We start from the raw sequence: 18,206 nt of genomic DNA, 5'->3' as shown, positions 1-18,206 counted from the left end.
GGACTAAGGATGAAGTGTTGGATAAATTTAAAGTATAAGGCTGAAGTTGAAAATCTATGTGACTCTAAGATTAAATGTCTTAGAAGTAATAGAGGAGGTGAATACCACTTTCCTAAATATTGTGAAGATATGGACATTGTACATGAGATATCTTCTGCGTATACTCCTCAAAAAAATGGAGTGGCGGAAAGGAAAAATCGAACTCTTATTGAAATGGTGAATACTATGTTAAGTAATTCACAAATGAGTAAGGGTTATTGGGGTGAGGCGATCATGACTGCATGCCATATTTTAAATCGAGTTCCTACCAAAGAAAGTAAAGCCATCCCATATGAGTTATGGAAGAAACGCAAGTCTAATCTGTCTTACTTGAGAGTTTGGGGATGTCAAGAAATCGTTAGACTTCCTGAATCAAAAGTGAATAAGTTAGGGGAGAAGGGCAGTGAGTGCATCTTCTTGGGCTTTGCCGAGCATAGTAAGGCGTATAGGTTTCTTGTGATTGAACCTAATGATTCCATGAACGTAAATGTAATATTTGAGTCACGTGATGCTGTATTTTGTGAAAACAGATTTGCAACTATACCTAAAGCCTTAGATCCTGAAGTTCCTATTGATTTTACTACTAGTACACAATTTGTCAATTATGAAGGAACTGTTCATGCCAATGTAAATCCTCCTAAAATAAGGAGAAGTATAAGGGCTCAAAAAGAGAAATATTTTGAATTTGACTTCGTAATGCATCTAATGGAGGGAAGTCGAGATTCAAATATGAAACAAATTTCCATATCCGATATGGTGGAATCTGATCCCAAAACATATGAAGATGCAATGAGATCAAGGGATGTTGCTTTCTGGAAATAAGCAATACATGATGAGATGGAGTCTATCATGAGCAATAAAACGTGGAAATGAGTTGATCTTCCACATGACTCAAAACCTATCGGTTGTAAATGGATCTTCAAAAGGAAGATGAAAATTTATGGAACTACATAAAAGTTTGAGGCAATGCTAGTAGCAAAGGGCTTTAAACAAAAAGAAGGCCTACACTATTTTGATACCTATGTACCCGTGACTAGGTTTTCTACTATAAGGACCTTGATTGCATTAGCATCAATTTATCATCTTGTACATCAAATGGATGTGAAAACGACTTTTCTAAATGAAAGGGTAGATGAGGAGATCTATATGGAACAACCAAAAGGGTTCGTTGTGCCTGGACAAGAGCATAAAGTATGTAAATTGGTTAGGTAATTATATGGACTTAAACAAACTCCTAAATAGTGGCATGAAAATTTCGATCAAGTGATCGTTGGGAATGGATTTAAGATCCATGAAGCTGAAAAATGCGTGTATAGTAAGTTTGAGAATGGTAAAGGTCTTATAATCTGTCTTTATGTGGATGACATGTGGAACCGATATGATTAGTGTAAATAACACTAAATCATTGTTGTCATCATGTTTCGATATGAAGAACTTGGGTCCAGGGGATGTGATCTTGGGTATAAAGATCATAAGGAAGGAACAAGGTCTTGTTCTTTCACAATCTCATTACATTGAAAATGTATTGAGAAAGTTTGACCATTTTGATTGTAAGACAGTCAAAACACCATTTGATTCTAGTATTAAACTGCATCCTAATACGGGAAGGGCAGTGAACCAACTAGAATATGTCAGGGTTATCGGTTCCCTGATGTATGCAATGATATCAACGAGACCTGATATTGCATTTGCTGTTGGAAAATTGAGTAGGAATACCAGTAATCCGGGACAATTATATTGGAATGAAATTTATTGAGTATTGAAATACTTAAGACACACTATGGATTATGGTATATATTATCCCGATTATCCTCATGTTCTTGAGGGATATACGGTTGCAAGTTAGATATCCGATCTAGATGATTATGCATCTACAAGTGGATAGATATTCAGAATTGGTGGAGGAGTCATATCATGGGGTTCCAAAAAGCAAACTTGTATTGCTGATTCCACAATGGCGGCCGAATTTATAGCACTTGCTTCATGTGCTAAGGAAGCAGAATGGTCGAGGAACATGTTGATGGAAGTTCATCTGTGGCCGAAACCAGTGCCTCCGGTTGCTATACATTGTGATAGTGAGGCTACACTATCAAGGGCATATAACAATATATACAACGGGAAGTCGAGACATATTGGATTGAGACATAGTACAGTTAGACAATTAATATCTGAGGGAGTCATAACTATGTACTATGTGAGGTCAAGTCTTAACTTGGCGGACCCTTTGACGAAAGGCTTTGCAAGGGATCTAGTTTTGAAAAAGTCAAAAGAGATGAGACTGAAGCCAACTAATTGATCATGAATAGTAGAAACTCGACTCAACTTTGGATGATTTCCAATTTTTGGGTTCAATGAGCAAAGTATACTATATGAATGAGTGAAACACTTAAATTTTGTCCTAAGGGAAGTGCTTATTCACGTAATGAAATGGTTAGGAAAAGCTTCATTGCTTTGAATGGAGTTATAAAGAGAAATCCTTCGGAATACTTACTTATGTGGGTATTCTTCATAACATCCACTATGTGAATATAGGAGATGGTGCCGTCTCCAGTGTGGTTTGGCTTAAATACATAAATATTCATGAAAATCCAGGGTAGTAAGACACAAGGCCGATCCGTGTCGCCAATATGAATACCAAGGATAAGAAAAGTCTACGTGTGAGATCCATCCGGTTAATCGTATAAGATCGCTGGTTTAAAGTCGGTCTACCAATCACCTTGATTATCATTTGAGAGGTCTTCACCATGTAAAGATTCAAATCCATTGGATATCTTTATTTATGTATAAGACTTGTGGCTTGTACTCGAAAAAATTCTTTAAAATTCATTTTTATTAAAATGGTGGAGGATTGTTAACGACTTCCATAAAAATGGAAGATCCCATGTTAGAAATGATAGATGATATCTGAAGGAACCAAAAAGAACCTAAAGGAACCATGAAACCAAAGTAGGAGGAGAATCAGACTTAAGGAACAAGGAACTCTTTGCACTATGATGTGAAGTTCCTTCAGGTCTGTAACGAACAGAGACGTCTGTTCATGGCATCCCTTCGTGGTTTTGGCAGTTTTTGATGATTCAAACGAACGGGTATCATCAGAAAGACGCGTCTTATCATAGAAAATGATTCGGTCATTAAAAATACTGCATCAATCATCATTTCAACATATCCGAATACAATTAATCTGAGAATCTGAGTGTGAGAAAATTTTGTACACTGGTTCCTCGACCTTTTCAGCAGAAAATATTTTCATCAAAATATTTTGTGGTTTGAATATTTTTATACTGCAGATACAATATACAAACATTCGATTATTAAGTTGAAAGACATCTAAGGTACTCGTGGTTGTTTTCAAGAGTGCACTTTGAAAACAACATTCTTATGAATCCATTTTATCATGGAGGAACATTTTCTTAGTGCGAGTGCATCACCGTGTTGGGAGCAAATAGTTTCTTAAGGAAAACGAATGTACGTAGGGATGGCAATGGGTCGTATCTAAACTCGGCCCCGCATTGAACCCGATCCGGTCAAGCGGTCCACATGCGGGTCCGGACGGGTCCCGAGTTTGGCCGAACCCGCCCCGAACCCTCCCCGCCAAAAATATATATATTAAATATACTTTAATATATATATATATATATATATATATATAAAATATACATGTATATACATTAATAATATATAATTATATTATTTATATTACATAATCAATATTTTATCCCTAATTTGAGTTTATAATATTTTTGGATTTAAATAATTTTAATATATTATGATATTTTTAATATGAAAATATATTAGTATGATTTTTCTTTTGTTATTAATTATTAATTAAATAAAAAAATGATATATTTTAACTTGTAGGAATATTTTTTTTGTCCTAAATATTATTAATATAAATTTAAAAAATAAATTTAATGATGATTTGTTAATTTTTTAAATTATTTAATTTTTTATTTAATAAAATTTAAATTATATTTAATTTGGCGGGTCCAACGGGTCTAACCCGGATTGGACCCGCTGGGTCCACGGGTTGGCGGGGCGGGTCTCGGGCTTGCCCAAACCCGCCCCGTTGCCATCCCTGAATGTACGCGCCTTAGATTCGAACCTCTGATTTTGTAGCAGGAGATTCGTGCAGTTCTTTGACAGCACCACTGTACAATAAAGGTTCCCTGATAGCAACAAAATACAAGGAAGGTTCCTAGGCAGAAGCTGAATCGAAGAAACCATATCGCACCAACAAAATCAGCCCCCTCCTTTTTTTAAAAAAAAAAAAACTAAATGAGAGATTTATTATAACAAAGTCTCGTAATCGAAACTTCATCCCAAATTTGAGACTTTAATGTCCGTTATAATATAAGTTACAACTTTTTTTCTAATCTTTTATCTTAAACTTAAGATGAAGAATATGTTGGACTTTAGACTTGTGAATATGGGGTTTCGTGTGAACGAAAATTGAACAAGTAATCGGGCTTGTTAAAGTGGATGATTAAGTGTGTGGAATAAATGAGAATCACATTTAAGAAAATAAACATGGCATGTGTAAACTTATACTGTGTTACACTTTATGAAGGTGTAAGAATGATTAATCAGGAGGCTCTCTCAATCGCGCGCGCCTGCGTGGGGTTCAAATCAAGGGTCCGATCTGCAATGGAAAAGGCTTGACTTGTGTGCAAGATTACGGGCGCAACTTGAGTGCATCGAATATCGGATCGATCAAGGCAAAACTGCCCACCAGGGTTCATCTAGTTTTTGCTATTTCTATTTTCGAATTTTTCACTCAGAAGGGTGTGGATCCTTCTGGATGCGACCTTCTACCTGGCTGACTGTTGGTGCTCCATATGGCTGATTGCTAGTGCTCCATTTGAGCAACCTTTGACCTTTCATATGGCAGTCTGTGATTGTCCATATGAAACCCAAGTGCCTATATATAGAAGCAGTCTCCAGTCCTTCAAACAACACAAAATTCACAACTCAGTTTCATTTGTTCTCTTTTCTCTGCTTCCTATTGTTTTGCAACAATTCTTAATAAAGTTCAGGTACTTCTTTAATTCGCCGGTGTAGTGCCTTCGTGCTAAGTTTCTACTGGTTTTATCCGTTGTATCCTGTGAAACAATCATCCGTCTTCATCCTCGCAGCACATACCGAAGAGGACGAATCTGTTTTAAGGGCATTGTACTTCTTATATGCGTCGGTTTGGTTTTGTTTATGGTTTTTTCTACTGTCTGCATACACAGTGTTTACATCATCTCCAATATATTGTTTTAGCGTACCATTACATTTATCGTACTGTTTCTGCTTTATTCTTATTTCGGATTTTAGCATTTAGGCTAACAAATATATATCTATATTTACCCGAAAGCAAATAGTATACTAAAAAAATAAAAGAAAAGAAAAGGCATTTAGGTATACTAAAAAAATATAGAAAAGAAAAGAAAAGGCATTTAGGTACGTGTATATGAAGACATCCTCACGACTTAGAAATCCTTAAAAAATAAAATTCCTAGGAAAGTACTAAGATAAGAAGTTTACATTACAAAACTTTGCAATCAACCCAAAATATGACTAGACAGTAGACAACAAGTTAGTTCACCAGTCAACCGAAAACTTCTCAATATCAACTGAACTTGCTTGGAACTTTTTTTCTTTTTTAATTTTTTTATGCAGTCATACAAAACTTTTCAAGTATAATTTATATACTATTTTATCACGTATCATATCTGTAACATAACTTTCGGTAAAGCGGACAAGAAATGTGAATTCATAAAATTGACCGATAATCAAACTTTCAATATTTTGTATGTTAACTACATATAATTTTTTTTGACATACATGTTTCATTGTTAGGCACATGTAAAACATCTACCTTGTAAATAAATATAAAATTAACGCGAAAATCTAAAGTGGGCAGCTAGAGTCTTGCACTTCTGACCTTTAAGTGAGGGAGAAATTCAGATCAAAGTACAAAGAGATTTTTAATGCACATGTACACCAGATGCACATTGCCAGCAAGGAAGTAAAATCCAAGGAGGTCCAACATGAAGACACCCACTTAGATACTCATGTTCTCACAAAAAATCTAAAGAAAACTGGTTAAGATACCCTCTAAATCTTTTCCTATTTTCATTACCATTATTGCTATAGATCTAGACCCCACCACTTTCCTCTAGACTTTTGTAGGTATCAAAATCTGAACACAGCCTATCTGATATAATTCTGCAACCACTAGCTTAAACATTTATATTCTACATAGAAGCTTATCATTCACACATTTAAACTATAGAGGAAACACTCTTTTTTTGGTGGGTTCCATCTTCAATAAAGTCCACACCTACCTGACTTGAAACCTTTCATAACTCACTACTATGTTAGCTCAAGGAAAACAGAGAGAAAAGTTACCTTAGATTCTCACATCAGATCAAGAATAAGAGCGGAAATTTATCCAAAAACATTGACCTAAAGTCATGTGCTAAAAGTAGATGGCTGATGACAAACTTTAAGAAGACAGAAATCATGGCAGGCAATGAAAGCATACCACGAGACCTTGATTCGAACGCGAATGGAATCGTCGTTGGATTGTCAACCTTTGTTTACTTTTAACTGCTCCAATGAAAACCAATTAAAGTTGATGTGGTCTCAACTGATAAGGAGAAATATGGTGAGTGGGGAATCACAAGCTTGAAAGAGGCAAATATTGAAAGATTACGTAATCATTCTCCTTTGGGAAACCCAAGCATCACTGGGTGGGGACGGTAAACAGAGACACATGATAGATCTATGATGTCTTATATCATACTGCTTCATTTGTCTGGCTCAATTTATTCCCCCCCCTCTATATAGCATTGTTTAATGAGTAAAGAGAAGGATTCAAAAGAGTACCTTCACCCAGAGAACCAAGAATCAACAAGAGCAGAATTGGCAGCTCGAGAAAAGAGATGCATAGTCAAGAAAGTGATGATCAAGAAATGTCACTGCAAAATCCCGGAGAGTGGTTGAATTTGAGCCTCGGACGAAATCCATCTGAAGCCAAAGAGCCCGAGTCCCAATCAAGACCTGTCTCAACCAAGGTCTTCTCATGCAACTTCTGCATGAGGAAATTTTACAGTTCACAAGCACTGGGCGGTCATCAAAATGCTCACAAAAGGGAAAGAGGTGCAGCAAGGCATTACCAATCACAGAAGATGATGACATTGATGGCTCTGCCTATCCATAATTCAATGTTCAGATCACTTGGTGTGCAACCCCACTCACTAGTCCACAAACCAGGCCGAGATGCAACTTCATTTCTGGCAAGATCTAATGAGGCTAATGCAAGATTTGGGATAGCGTGGCAACCAGGCGCGGTGGAGGAAGCAGCAGATTTGATGTGGCCCGGAAGTTTCCGGTTGGATCCGCAGCAAGCGGAGCAGCAATCATCAAATCTTAATATGCTTGACTTGAGTCTCAAACTGTAATCAGTTTATTAAAGTAGCTACCTTTTCATTGTAACATACTGTCGTGCCTTCCTGTGATTTGCCAATCAGTTAAAAATCCCTTTAAAAGGCAGGCTCACCATTATTTTGAATTCCAATAAAATAGGATATGCAATCTCATTAATTAGGAACAGATTCATGAAGATCTAGTTCTCAGCTTATGATAAGAACTTCCAGCTCTTGAATTACCTAAAAGCTGAAATGTTCTGATTCTCAGGCACTTAAATGACTATACTAAATGCCTATCCTATGAATTTATGCACCTTATACACATTAAAGGGAAAACAGCGTAAGTAAAAATCAATTAATGCCACTGGTCTTTCACTTCAGTTTTTTTCTGCAACCAGTTTCGCTCATCACCTTTACAAATTGAAGTGACATCGCTGTTTTGATGAAGCATGAGATAACTATATTAACCAATAACAGAAAATCATACACTTTTATGAGCTAAAATGCTTATTTTGGAACCCTCAGCTTAAAAGAATCTCTACCACAATTCCTCGAGATTCATTTTGTGCATCTTCTTAGAAGAATGAGTAGTTACATACAGCTATACTATGCATTAACTCATTGCACGATCACCAAGACCAAGAAAATTGAAAAAAAATATATATATATCCTTATCAATCATTTCTCAGAAACTAAATACACAGAGCAACAACTACAATCCTAAAATATGAAAAACAATCCATTTGCTTGAAAAATCTAATCTGAACACTGACAGAAACAATTTCAAATCATAAATAATATTTTTTCATTAATGGAACTACTGACTTCCCCAAGTTTAAAATCACATCCACATTACATATAGCTCCTAATTCTTCATGAAGATTCTCTATGATTTCTTAAGTGAATAATCATGACGACTTATCAGCTTGCCTAAGCTTCTAGGTCTTGTGCTTGACAATTGTGAGCCCTTCACTTATGACACCAGTCACCAAGATCGCCATATGCAGCAGAATCAGAGGGATATCCTTTCTGCAACAGTTAATTAGAGAAATGAATACGATTAACAGAGAGCAAAAAATTTGATTCACAAGGAAAAACAGTTCAAGGACTAGTAAATTTGGAGCAATTCAGACAATCGAGTCATTTGCTGGTAATGACACCAAACTGCAGCACCTTATGGTGATGGAAATGAAAAGGAAAGCATCCCTGGTGGATTTCAGGAAAACAGCTAAATTTAAAGAGTTCTGTTATAACCTAAAAGTGGAGTATTTTTAATGTGATTCTGCAAAATTTCGATTGTTTACCTGGGAAGAATTGATGTTAATCCATCAAATAAATCATGAATAACAATGCAAATGGTTTAAATGCGAAAAGTAAATGACACCTATAAAAACACAAGAATTGCTTATAGAGATTTGAGATAGCACGTCTATGTCTCCTCTTCTCAAAGATAATTTCCTTAGCCGAGGGATTCAGTAAACCCCTACTGCCATCAAGCAAGCCACAGACACCCCTAAACATAGCCACTTACAACTGCATCGAATTCACTTGACGATGACTTGCAGAAGTTTCCAACTTGTTTTGGTGTTGAAATACCTTACAATGATTTACACTCTTGCGAGTTACAAATAATTACCCTTTTATTATGTCTTCAAATCACTCTCACAAGAACAAGAAACAACTCATGGAAATAAAACTCAAAAACTCAAATATTGAATACAATGAATTGAGCTAAAATAGCAAAAAACATAGCTCACTTGAGATTGTGTGCATTGAGCTTGAATTACTTGTGACTCTTGATTTTCTTATTTCTTTAGCCCAAATACGATATTTATAGTGCATTTAGCATCCAAAATGTCAATTCTCAGCCACAAAATGTTTCTAATTTCAAATAGCAAGTTTTAATCATTTAATACATAAAAATAAAAGCTCTATTTAAATTAAGGCCGATCAAATTTTCTCAAAAACCAGTCTAAGCGAACAAACCAAACCAAACCAAACCAAAACACACCATTATACCCAATTTTTTTACAATAAACTGTGATTTCAAAAAAAAAATCTCAAACTGCAACGAATGCAATGTGTGGTGACAATTTCAAGGAAAAAACTGTACCGATTTTGCCGATAAATTGATAAGTTTATTTTATTGTTAATTAATAATGATGATGCACAAGCCATGATTGCTCAATATATATAGTGCACACTAGGTACAAATATCAATACATAAAAAGTAAATTTTTTATCATAAAAAAGATATACAAACACGGACATTAAAATTATGCTTCAAATGCATTAATCTCCATGTTAATTAAGTTCAATAGTCATACGCATTTAAGATGTGGCAAATTTAACTTGGAAAAACGCAGTTTAATGTACCACTAGATGAAAAAAATATAGCACACAACTTACAAATGACAAGGCAGGAAATATAGCTTCTCTCCAGCAGCTTTTTCGAAGAGTAACTGGGCTGTGCTCTCCCCGAAATTATAATGCATATGGGTGTATGGCTGTCCCTCAAGCTCATAAGCACTCCAACACTATGAGCTGTAAGAAGAAATCAGCAATGAATAAATAGTGAAAGAAATAGTTGTAACATGAGCGACAATAAACAATACATACAAAATGGCATTAGAACAACATCCTTAAAACTGCTATGCGTTGTAGAGAATATATAAGAACAAAATGTAAAATCTGGAACACTTTTTAACATGAAAAATAGGGTACACAAAATAGGACAAAAAGAATGCAACAATTAAAATTAGGGTTAATTGCATACACTACCATTGTGAAATCCCGAAATTGTTAAAAAATTTCCATTAAAAATTGATATATGAACTCCCCATGTTTTTAAATCTTTAACACATGCACCCTTGACCGTACGTGTGTTCAGGGGAACATGTGCTCAAGATTTGAGAAAGAGTAGATAAATCATTCTTTCATGGGAGTTTTCAGCAATCTAAGGATTTCACGGCAGTAATATATGCAATCAGCCAATTATCCCTTAAAATTACCAATATAACTGTGAAGAGGGACATCATTAATCATTATCAGCCAAGGCATCTTCAAACAATATTACCTATTGTAACATAATTGCCTCACTGCGTAACACGCAAACCAAGGAAAATGATTCTAATGCTAAGGACCTATCTAAATGTGTTAGAGAAGTTTATTTAAGAAATATTTGTTCAAGATATGATTTGATTTTATTTGATAGGAACAAAATATCTCACAGATTTGGTGGGATATGATTCTGAGTTTTTACTATCTATTTAACGTGCATCAATTGTTAAGTTTATATACATAGAAAAATAGGAGATAATAATTTTTCTCTCCAATATATAGGAGACCTAGGCGATCATGAATTATAAGGCGGCAATGGTCGGTGTTACCAGTGGTAATGAATCCAGCGGTTCCAGTAGCACTGGAAGTTCAATCTCTTCGAGCAGCGGATCTCAAACACCAGACATTTCTTTCTCCGATACATCCCAACAGATCACAATCCATAAATTAAATAGGAACTACCTTGAGTGGGCGCAGTCTGTGAGTCTCGTCATCGATGGAAAGGGTAAGCAAGGATACTTAACCGGTGAAGTGAAAGCTCCACAAAAAACTGATGTAAAGTTCACTCAGTGGAGATCTGAAAACTCACTGGTTATGGCATGTCTCATTAACTCCATGGATCCAATAATTGGCAAACCATTTCTGTTTCCGCCATTGCCTGTGATATTTGGGAGGCAGTTCGAGAGACGTACTCCGACTCGGAGAATTATTCTCAATTATATGAGCTGACCACTTGCATGTGGCAAATACAAGGTAGTAGGGATGTCATGGCCTACTACAATGAACTGATGGGTTCTCTGGCAAGAACTGGATCTCCTCGATGGGGAGGAGTGGGAATGCAACAAAGACAGCATGCGCTACAAGAAAAAAATTGATCACAGCAGGGTGTTTGTGTTTCTTGCTGGATTAAACAAAGACCTCGACGAGGTTCGTGGCATACCATTGAAACATGCTGGTAAATTCATGGGAAACCAGCACATCTCAAGAAAAAGTCAGTCAACCATTACAGACATAGTACTGGTGGTTGTGCCATTCAAGCAAGTGCGGATGAATCTGGACAGCAATCGTCACCCTCAGAAACTCTTCTTTTTACTAAGGATCAGCTTGAGCACCTGTACAAAACGTTTGACAATCGATTCGGAAAAACCAATTCTTCCTGTTCTTTAGCCCAAACAGGTATTTCCTCATCCGCCAATATCGTCAGCTCTATTTCTAACAGCTCCTGGATTTTAGATACATGTGCAATGGGACCATATGACAGGATCGTCGTAATATTTTTCCTCCTATGTACCTTGTGCAGGGAACAAGAAAGTTAAAATTGCCGATGGTTCCTTTGCTTCTATTGCTGGAAAAGGAACAACTTTTGTGTCCCCTTCTCCAGCACTTTGTAATGTTTTACATGTTCCCCTCTTTTCCTACAATCTCATATCTATCAGCAAACTACCCTTGATCTTGACTGTCGTATCAGTTTTTCGCCTTATCATTGTGAATTTCAGGATTTATCACTCCTTGGAAGGCAGAATCAGAATATGTGTCTCAACTCCAACTCTACTTCTGGTGTTAGTGAGTTTATGTCATCCAAACTTTGCTTATTTAAAACAGTCGTTTCCCAAATTATTTATTAATAAAAATTTCTCTAATTTGCATTGCGAATCGACTGAGTTAGCTAAACATCATCGATCACCATGTAAAAAATCTGCACCTTTTTGCCATGGTTCATAGTGACGTTTGGGGTCCATGCACAGTAAGAACTTTGTTTGAAAAAAGGTGGTTTATAACCGTTATTGACGATCATTCTCGAATGACTTGGGCATTTCTTTTAAAAGACAAGTCTGAAGCATGAATTATTTTCCAAAATTTTTACAAAATGATACAAACACAATTTCAAACAAGGATCAAAATTTTTCGGAGTGATGATGGCAAGGAATATTTCAATCATATGCTAGGGAATTTTTTCATTAATCATGGAATTATACATCAAAGTTCTTGTCCTCACACTCCTCAACAAAATGAGAAAGCTGAAAGAAAAAATAAACATCTCCTCGAAGTTGCTCCGGCCATTAGTTTTCACGCTAAAGTTCCCAAGTACCTATGAGATACCCACAAAAATTTTGAACTTTCAAACTCCTATGACCATTATTTGCCATGATTTCTAGTTAATGCGTCAGTTACAACTTTGAAACAACAGTTGTAGTCAGTGTTTTAAACAGCGCGCTATAGCGCATTTTTATGGCGTAGCGCTACATAGCGCTACTAGTTTAGTGTTTTGCACAAATAGCGCACGCTATTTTCAAGAAAAGCGCGCTATAGCACAAATAGCGTGCGCTATAGCGCTATTTTCTGAATAGCGTAGGCTATTCGAGCAAAAAATAAAGGCCCATAATTGACATGTTTTGACCAAAATTAAAGGCCCAAACAAGTAAGGTTGGGTTTTGTTAATGTGGAAAAAGACTATATGGATGTTGAAACTATATTTTGGCATCTAATGATCAATTATTATGATTTCATGGCTAATTATCTCATTTATTTACTTGTATATAAGTATTTTTCTATTTTTTAATTAAATAAATTAAATAATTGTCATGCACAAATAGCTTACGCTATGCGCTACGTTATTTACGTTACGCTATGACAGGACAAAAACACTACGGACTAATGCTACGCTTTTTAAAACACTGGTTGTAGTTCAACTGAATGTCTGCTCACTCGACTGGTTTTGGTCTGCTGAATTGACCTCAACTGAATTCGGTCGGCTGAATTGTTCTCAAACAGAATTCGGTCTGCTGAATTTGTCCTCAACTGAATTTGGTCAGTCAACTAAACTGTTCCAAACTGACTGAAATTTCGGGTTCTCACATCCCTCCTTATGAAAAGTTTCGTCCTCGAAACTTGATGCTTCCACTGGTTTGAAGAGATTAAGATATCGTTTCCGCATAACCTCTTCTAATTCTCATGTAGCTTCAAGTTCCGTATGGTTAGACCACTAGATTTTGACATGGTATAGTTCTTCGTCTTAAAACTCGGTCCGTAGTGTCTACTATGCAGATGAGAACTTCTTCATACATGACTTGGATCATGTGTGTATTTTTTCAACTGCGATACATGGAAACCAGAGTGAATTCGGAACAAGTTAAGGGCGACCCGGGCCCTCACCCGCGCCTGTACGACTGCACAATAGGCCCCTATAGCAACTATTTTGTTTCGTCCTCCCTTTACGAAAACGATTGACCCAAGGTGCAATAGAAGTCCATTGTAGGAAGTTGTAAATTATATTTATCGATATATTTGTGTTATTTTCAGGCTAATTGCAATGGAAAATATTCAAAATGAGGGTGGACAAGAGGATGCTGATGATTATTCTCCTTTGTGGAGATTTGTAACCAAAGTGGAAAAGGCAGCCGGGGAGGAGGAAATGTCACTTGGTCGTGCAATATATGCACTAAAATGTGCAAAGGATCATATTCGAGGGTGAAAGCACACTTGTTAAATCAAAAAAGGTGTTGGAATTGCTGGTTGTACGGCTGTTACAATGGATCAAATCAAGCGTATGCAACAACTAGTGGATGACGCGGAACTGAGAAAGAAGAATGCTAAACCGAAAGAAGTTTCACTGCCTTCATCATCTGTATCATCAAACATGGTTTCAAATCCTCATTTAGTGATCCTTTTTCCTTGCAAATTGATGATGCAACGAAGAAGAGGAAAGAAACATTTGGTCGTCTTGAAAAAGCTTTTAACTTGAATGCTAGAAATGAACTTCACTCTGAAATTGCTAGGTTGTTTTACACCGGGGATTATCTTTCAATATTGCCAGGAATCCTCATTCGTGCTTTCAGTTTGGCTACTCAACGAACGATTCCAGGATATCTTCCATCCGGATACAATTTATTGAGAACTTCACTTCTTGAAAAAGAAAAAACCCATATTGAAAAGTTGTTGGAGCCAACAAAATCAGCTTGGAAACAAAAAGGAGTTAGTATTTGCAGTGATGGGAGGTCAGATGTGAAAAGAAGACCGCTGATTAATATCATGGCTGTGTGTGAGAGTGGTCCAATGTTTCTGAAAGCGATAAATTGTGAAGGTGAGTACAAAGATAAAACTTTCATCTCGAAGTCGCTGATTGATGCCATAAATGAAGTGGGGCATCAGAATGTTGTCCAAGTAGTCACCGATAATGCTCCGGTATGCAAAGTTGTAGGGTTACTCGTTGAGGTAAAGTACACACACATATTTTGGACTCCTTGTGTTGTGCATACACTTAATCTTGCTTTGAAGAATATTTGTGCACCGACTGACTCATTGCAAAATAAATAAGCCTTTGATGAATGTAAGTGGATAGCAGAAGTAGTATAAGTGATGCTTCAATGATCAAGAATTTTATAATGAATCACAATATGAGATTATCAATGTTCAATAATAACTCAAACTTAAAGATGCTATCACTTGCGGATACTCGATTTGCTTCCATGATCATTATGCTTAAAAGGTTTAAAGAAATTAAGAAATGTCTTGAAAACATGGTGATTAGTGAAAGATGAGATCTGTACAAGGAGGATGATGTAGTAAAGGCCAGAGTAGTTGGATGATCAGTTTTGGGAAAAAAAAATTGATTATATTCTTGCTTTCGCATCTCCAATTTATGAGATGTTAAGAAAAGCAGACACTGATCAACCTTGTCTTCATTTAGTCTATGAGTGGTGGGATGAAATGATAGAGAAAATGAGGGTTGCTATATCCAAGGGGCCTCATAGTGAAGATTCAAAGTTTTATGATGTGGTTCATAATATTTTGGTGGAGCGATGGAATAAAAGCAACACACCTCTACATTGTTTGGCACATTCTTTGAATCCAAGGTAAAGCTCTAAACATTTTAAACTTTCTAAGTTTTATCTTATTTAAAATATTAGTTCATGAATCATGTTAAACTATTTAAGTATTGATCTTTTTAATTTTCAATATAGGTATTATAACAATGAGTGGCTCCAAGAATCTCCCAATCGTCTTCCTCCTCATTGGGACATCGAAGTTTCGAGGGAAAGGAAAAAGTGCATTGAAAGATACTACCCCAATTCTTCCGAAAGAAAAAGTGTCAATGAGGAGTTTGCCTCATTTTCAGCCGTCATTGATGATTTTTCTGATAATAATTCAATGCGTGATCGAGGTTTGATGTCTCCGACTAAGTGGTGAGTTATCCATGGTGCTTCTGCACCAACTCTTCAAAGTTTAGCTTTAAAGCTACTTGGGCAACCTTCTTCGTCTTCTTGTTGTGAGAGAAACTAGAGCACCTACAATTTCATACACTCATTGAAGAGGAACAAGATAACACCACAAAGAGCAGAAGATTTGGTGTATGTTCACTACAATCTTCGTCTTTTATCTAGGAGGAGTCCACATTATAGTAAAGGAGAAAGTAAGATGTGGGATGTTGAAGCAGATGGATTTGATTCTGTAACACCCGAAAATTTTAATACGTAAATTTGTATGCATAATTAGGAAAAATAATTATTTAAAATTTATATTTGGGTTAAATGACATTTATGTGTTATTATGTGGATTATATGCATGATTTAAATTTATGAAATCATTTAACCCGCAGTTATTGTATTTTTAGATTTTTAAGGAATTTATTATTTTGATCGCGTAGACGGGACCGTGGACGGACTAAGTATTGATTTTTCATCCCAAATATTTTAGAAGACTTTTAGTGGCCAAAAATATTTATTTTGGAAGTTTTTATTTCCAAAATTTATGATATTTTATTTAGATATTTTAGAAAGTCAATTTTTAGCCAAATTAAGTCATTTTAATGACTTTTATTAATTTTTAAAAATACTATAAATTAGTATTTCGGGATTTTTGATTAGTTATCAGATTGGTAAGTATTTTAGGAGTTTAAAATTTTATATTTTATGATTATATTATCTACCTAATTAATTTATACCAATTATTGACCTATATCTACCCAAAATAATTCCAAAAAAAAAAAAAAAAAAAAACACTCCCTACCCTACGTTGTCTCCCTTAGCCGCCTTCAACCCTCTCCTACCCTCACCATCAGATTTTCAGAATTTCTTCAGCCTCCATAGCCGATTCTTCAAGGATTTTTGGTGGTTTTTCATTCGTACGTCGTCCCAGAGCCCCGAATACGCAATAGTCCTCGTATTTAATTTATAATGCATGTCTAAATCCTTTCTTTGGCCACAATATGAGCTATTACACGATTTCTTTACAGATTCTTCATGTTTGTTTTGTTAGCATCGATTTTATGTAAGAATTGGATTGATCATGTCATAACTCACGTTTGCTTGGTTTGTGTTGCATCATAACATCACGTTTTCTTACCTGGTGAAGTACTGCTGCTGGTCACGGCCTAGAGGGGGTTCCTTAGGGTCCCTAGAGTCGGTTTGGTCTGGTGGTTCGTGCCAAGTAAGGGCCAGGCCGAAGTTACACCAGCCGATGGTTAGGCTGTGCGCAGGGCTAGGGTTGCAAGGAAGGGGTTCGGGTTCTCTTCTCCTGGACTGCATGGGGTCGGGTTTGGGGTCTGGTTTGGACCGCCCAGACGTGGGCTACGTCTGGGCGGTGGTGCTCCGGCCAGGGGCGGCCGGAGCAGGGAGGCAGCGGCCATGAAATAGCTGCTGCTCGCCCAGCCGAGAAAGGAGAGGAGGGGCTACGGGTTGGGAATTGGGTTTAGGGTTTAGGGTGTTTCCGGGTCGGGTTTGGGGCCTGGGTCGGGTCTGGTAGGTCTAGGGTCGGGTCAGGTGGTCCGGGTCCGGGTTAGGTGGGCCGGGCTCGGGTATTTTAATTTTTAAGTATTTAATGGTTTTAGTGTATTTTGGGCTTTAAAAATTAGTTAGAAAATTATTTGGGCCTCCAAATAATTTTATTTGGGTCTCTAAATAATTTTATTTGGACCTTAAATAATTTATTTAAGTTAGCCTAATAATTTTTATGGTGGGCCAGTCAGTAGATTTTGGGCCAGTCTAGAATTTTATTGTGTTTAATTAAATTAATGGGCTTAAATATTTTATTTGGGCCCAGTTAAGTTTAATTAAGTTATTTGGGCTAAAAATATGATTATTGGGTTTTATTTAAGTTTAATGGGCCTAGATGAGTGACCAGCAGTCTGGACCAACCCATGAAAAATAAATAAGTTCGGAATATATATTTAATTATTTTATGCATAAAATTTATATTTTAAGTATAAGTATATTTATTATGAAAATAAATTAAATATATATCACGGACATATTTTCAGTGCATGCATTCATGAAATTTCTTATGTATATAATTATGTAAATGATGAGCAATAAAATATTTTGGTTGAAATTGAAGTATGTGTGGCATATGGGTGGTTTTCCACCATATGATTCGGTAGTTTTACTACCATAGGGGTGGTTATCCACCATATGATTCGGTAGGTTACTACCATAGGAGGTGATTTATCACCGCCATCGTACGTTGGTTCATGAGCCTGATCAGTCGACACATGAGCGTCACACTTATGGATAGGACCATCTTCAGGTTTCAAAAGCATTGCTCAATTATGTTATATATGATGAAGAAATAATATGTTTATGATTATGGTTATGATTCAGTTTATGATTCAGCAGTTTTATTATGTGATGAAAATATTTCCATGCATGCTCAGGTACATGTATATGTATTAGTAATTATGTGATGCATTATTTTAAC

General features: G+C 36.2%; 2 protein-coding genes across 4 annotated transcripts in view; one reads left to right on the top strand and one right to left on the bottom strand.

The window, feature by feature from the left end:
• The first annotated feature begins 5,678 nt into the window (after positions 1–5,678).
• LOC140866650 (zinc finger protein 1-like) lies at positions 5,679–7,534 on the top strand. The gene has a single exon (XM_073271678.1). The coding sequence runs from the start codon at positions 6,969–6,971 to the stop codon at positions 7,485–7,487; it is 519 nt and encodes a 172-aa protein (XP_073127779.1). The 5' UTR covers positions 5,679–6,968; the 3' UTR covers positions 7,488–7,534.
• A 579-nt stretch (positions 7,535–8,113) lies between these two features.
• The window catches only part of LOC140864321 (uncharacterized), a 39,558-nt gene continuing 29,465 nt past the window's right edge, over positions 8,114–18,206 (bottom strand). For all 3 annotated transcript variants that reach the window (XR_012144207.1, XR_012144206.1, XM_073268429.1), the window contains 2 exons: positions 9,864–9,998; positions 8,114–8,483 (listed from right to left, as the gene is read on the bottom strand). Coding sequence is in view for 1 of the 3 variants with exons in the window: in XM_073268429.1 (XP_073124530.1) it covers positions 8,482–8,483; positions 9,864–9,998 (137 nt within the window). In the remaining 2 variants the exon portion in view is untranslated. The remainder of the gene's footprint in view (positions 8,484–9,863; positions 9,999–18,206) is intronic.

The sequence above is a fragment of the Henckelia pumila genome, chromosome 4 (genome assembly GCF_033568475.1).
Source record: "Henckelia pumila isolate YLH828 chromosome 4, ASM3356847v2, whole genome shotgun sequence".
Lineage (NCBI taxonomy): Eukaryota > Viridiplantae > Streptophyta > Magnoliopsida > Lamiales > Gesneriaceae > Henckelia > Henckelia pumila.
Note: the sequence above shows the minus strand (reverse complement) of the source record. Positions and strands in the feature narration are given on the sequence as shown.

Bases quoted from the DNA above. Each gene is read 5' to 3' on its own strand.
- LOC140866650 (XM_073271678.1), top strand. From the start codon at position 6,969: ATGCATAGTCAAGAAAGTGATGATCAAGAAATGTCACTGCAAAATCCC.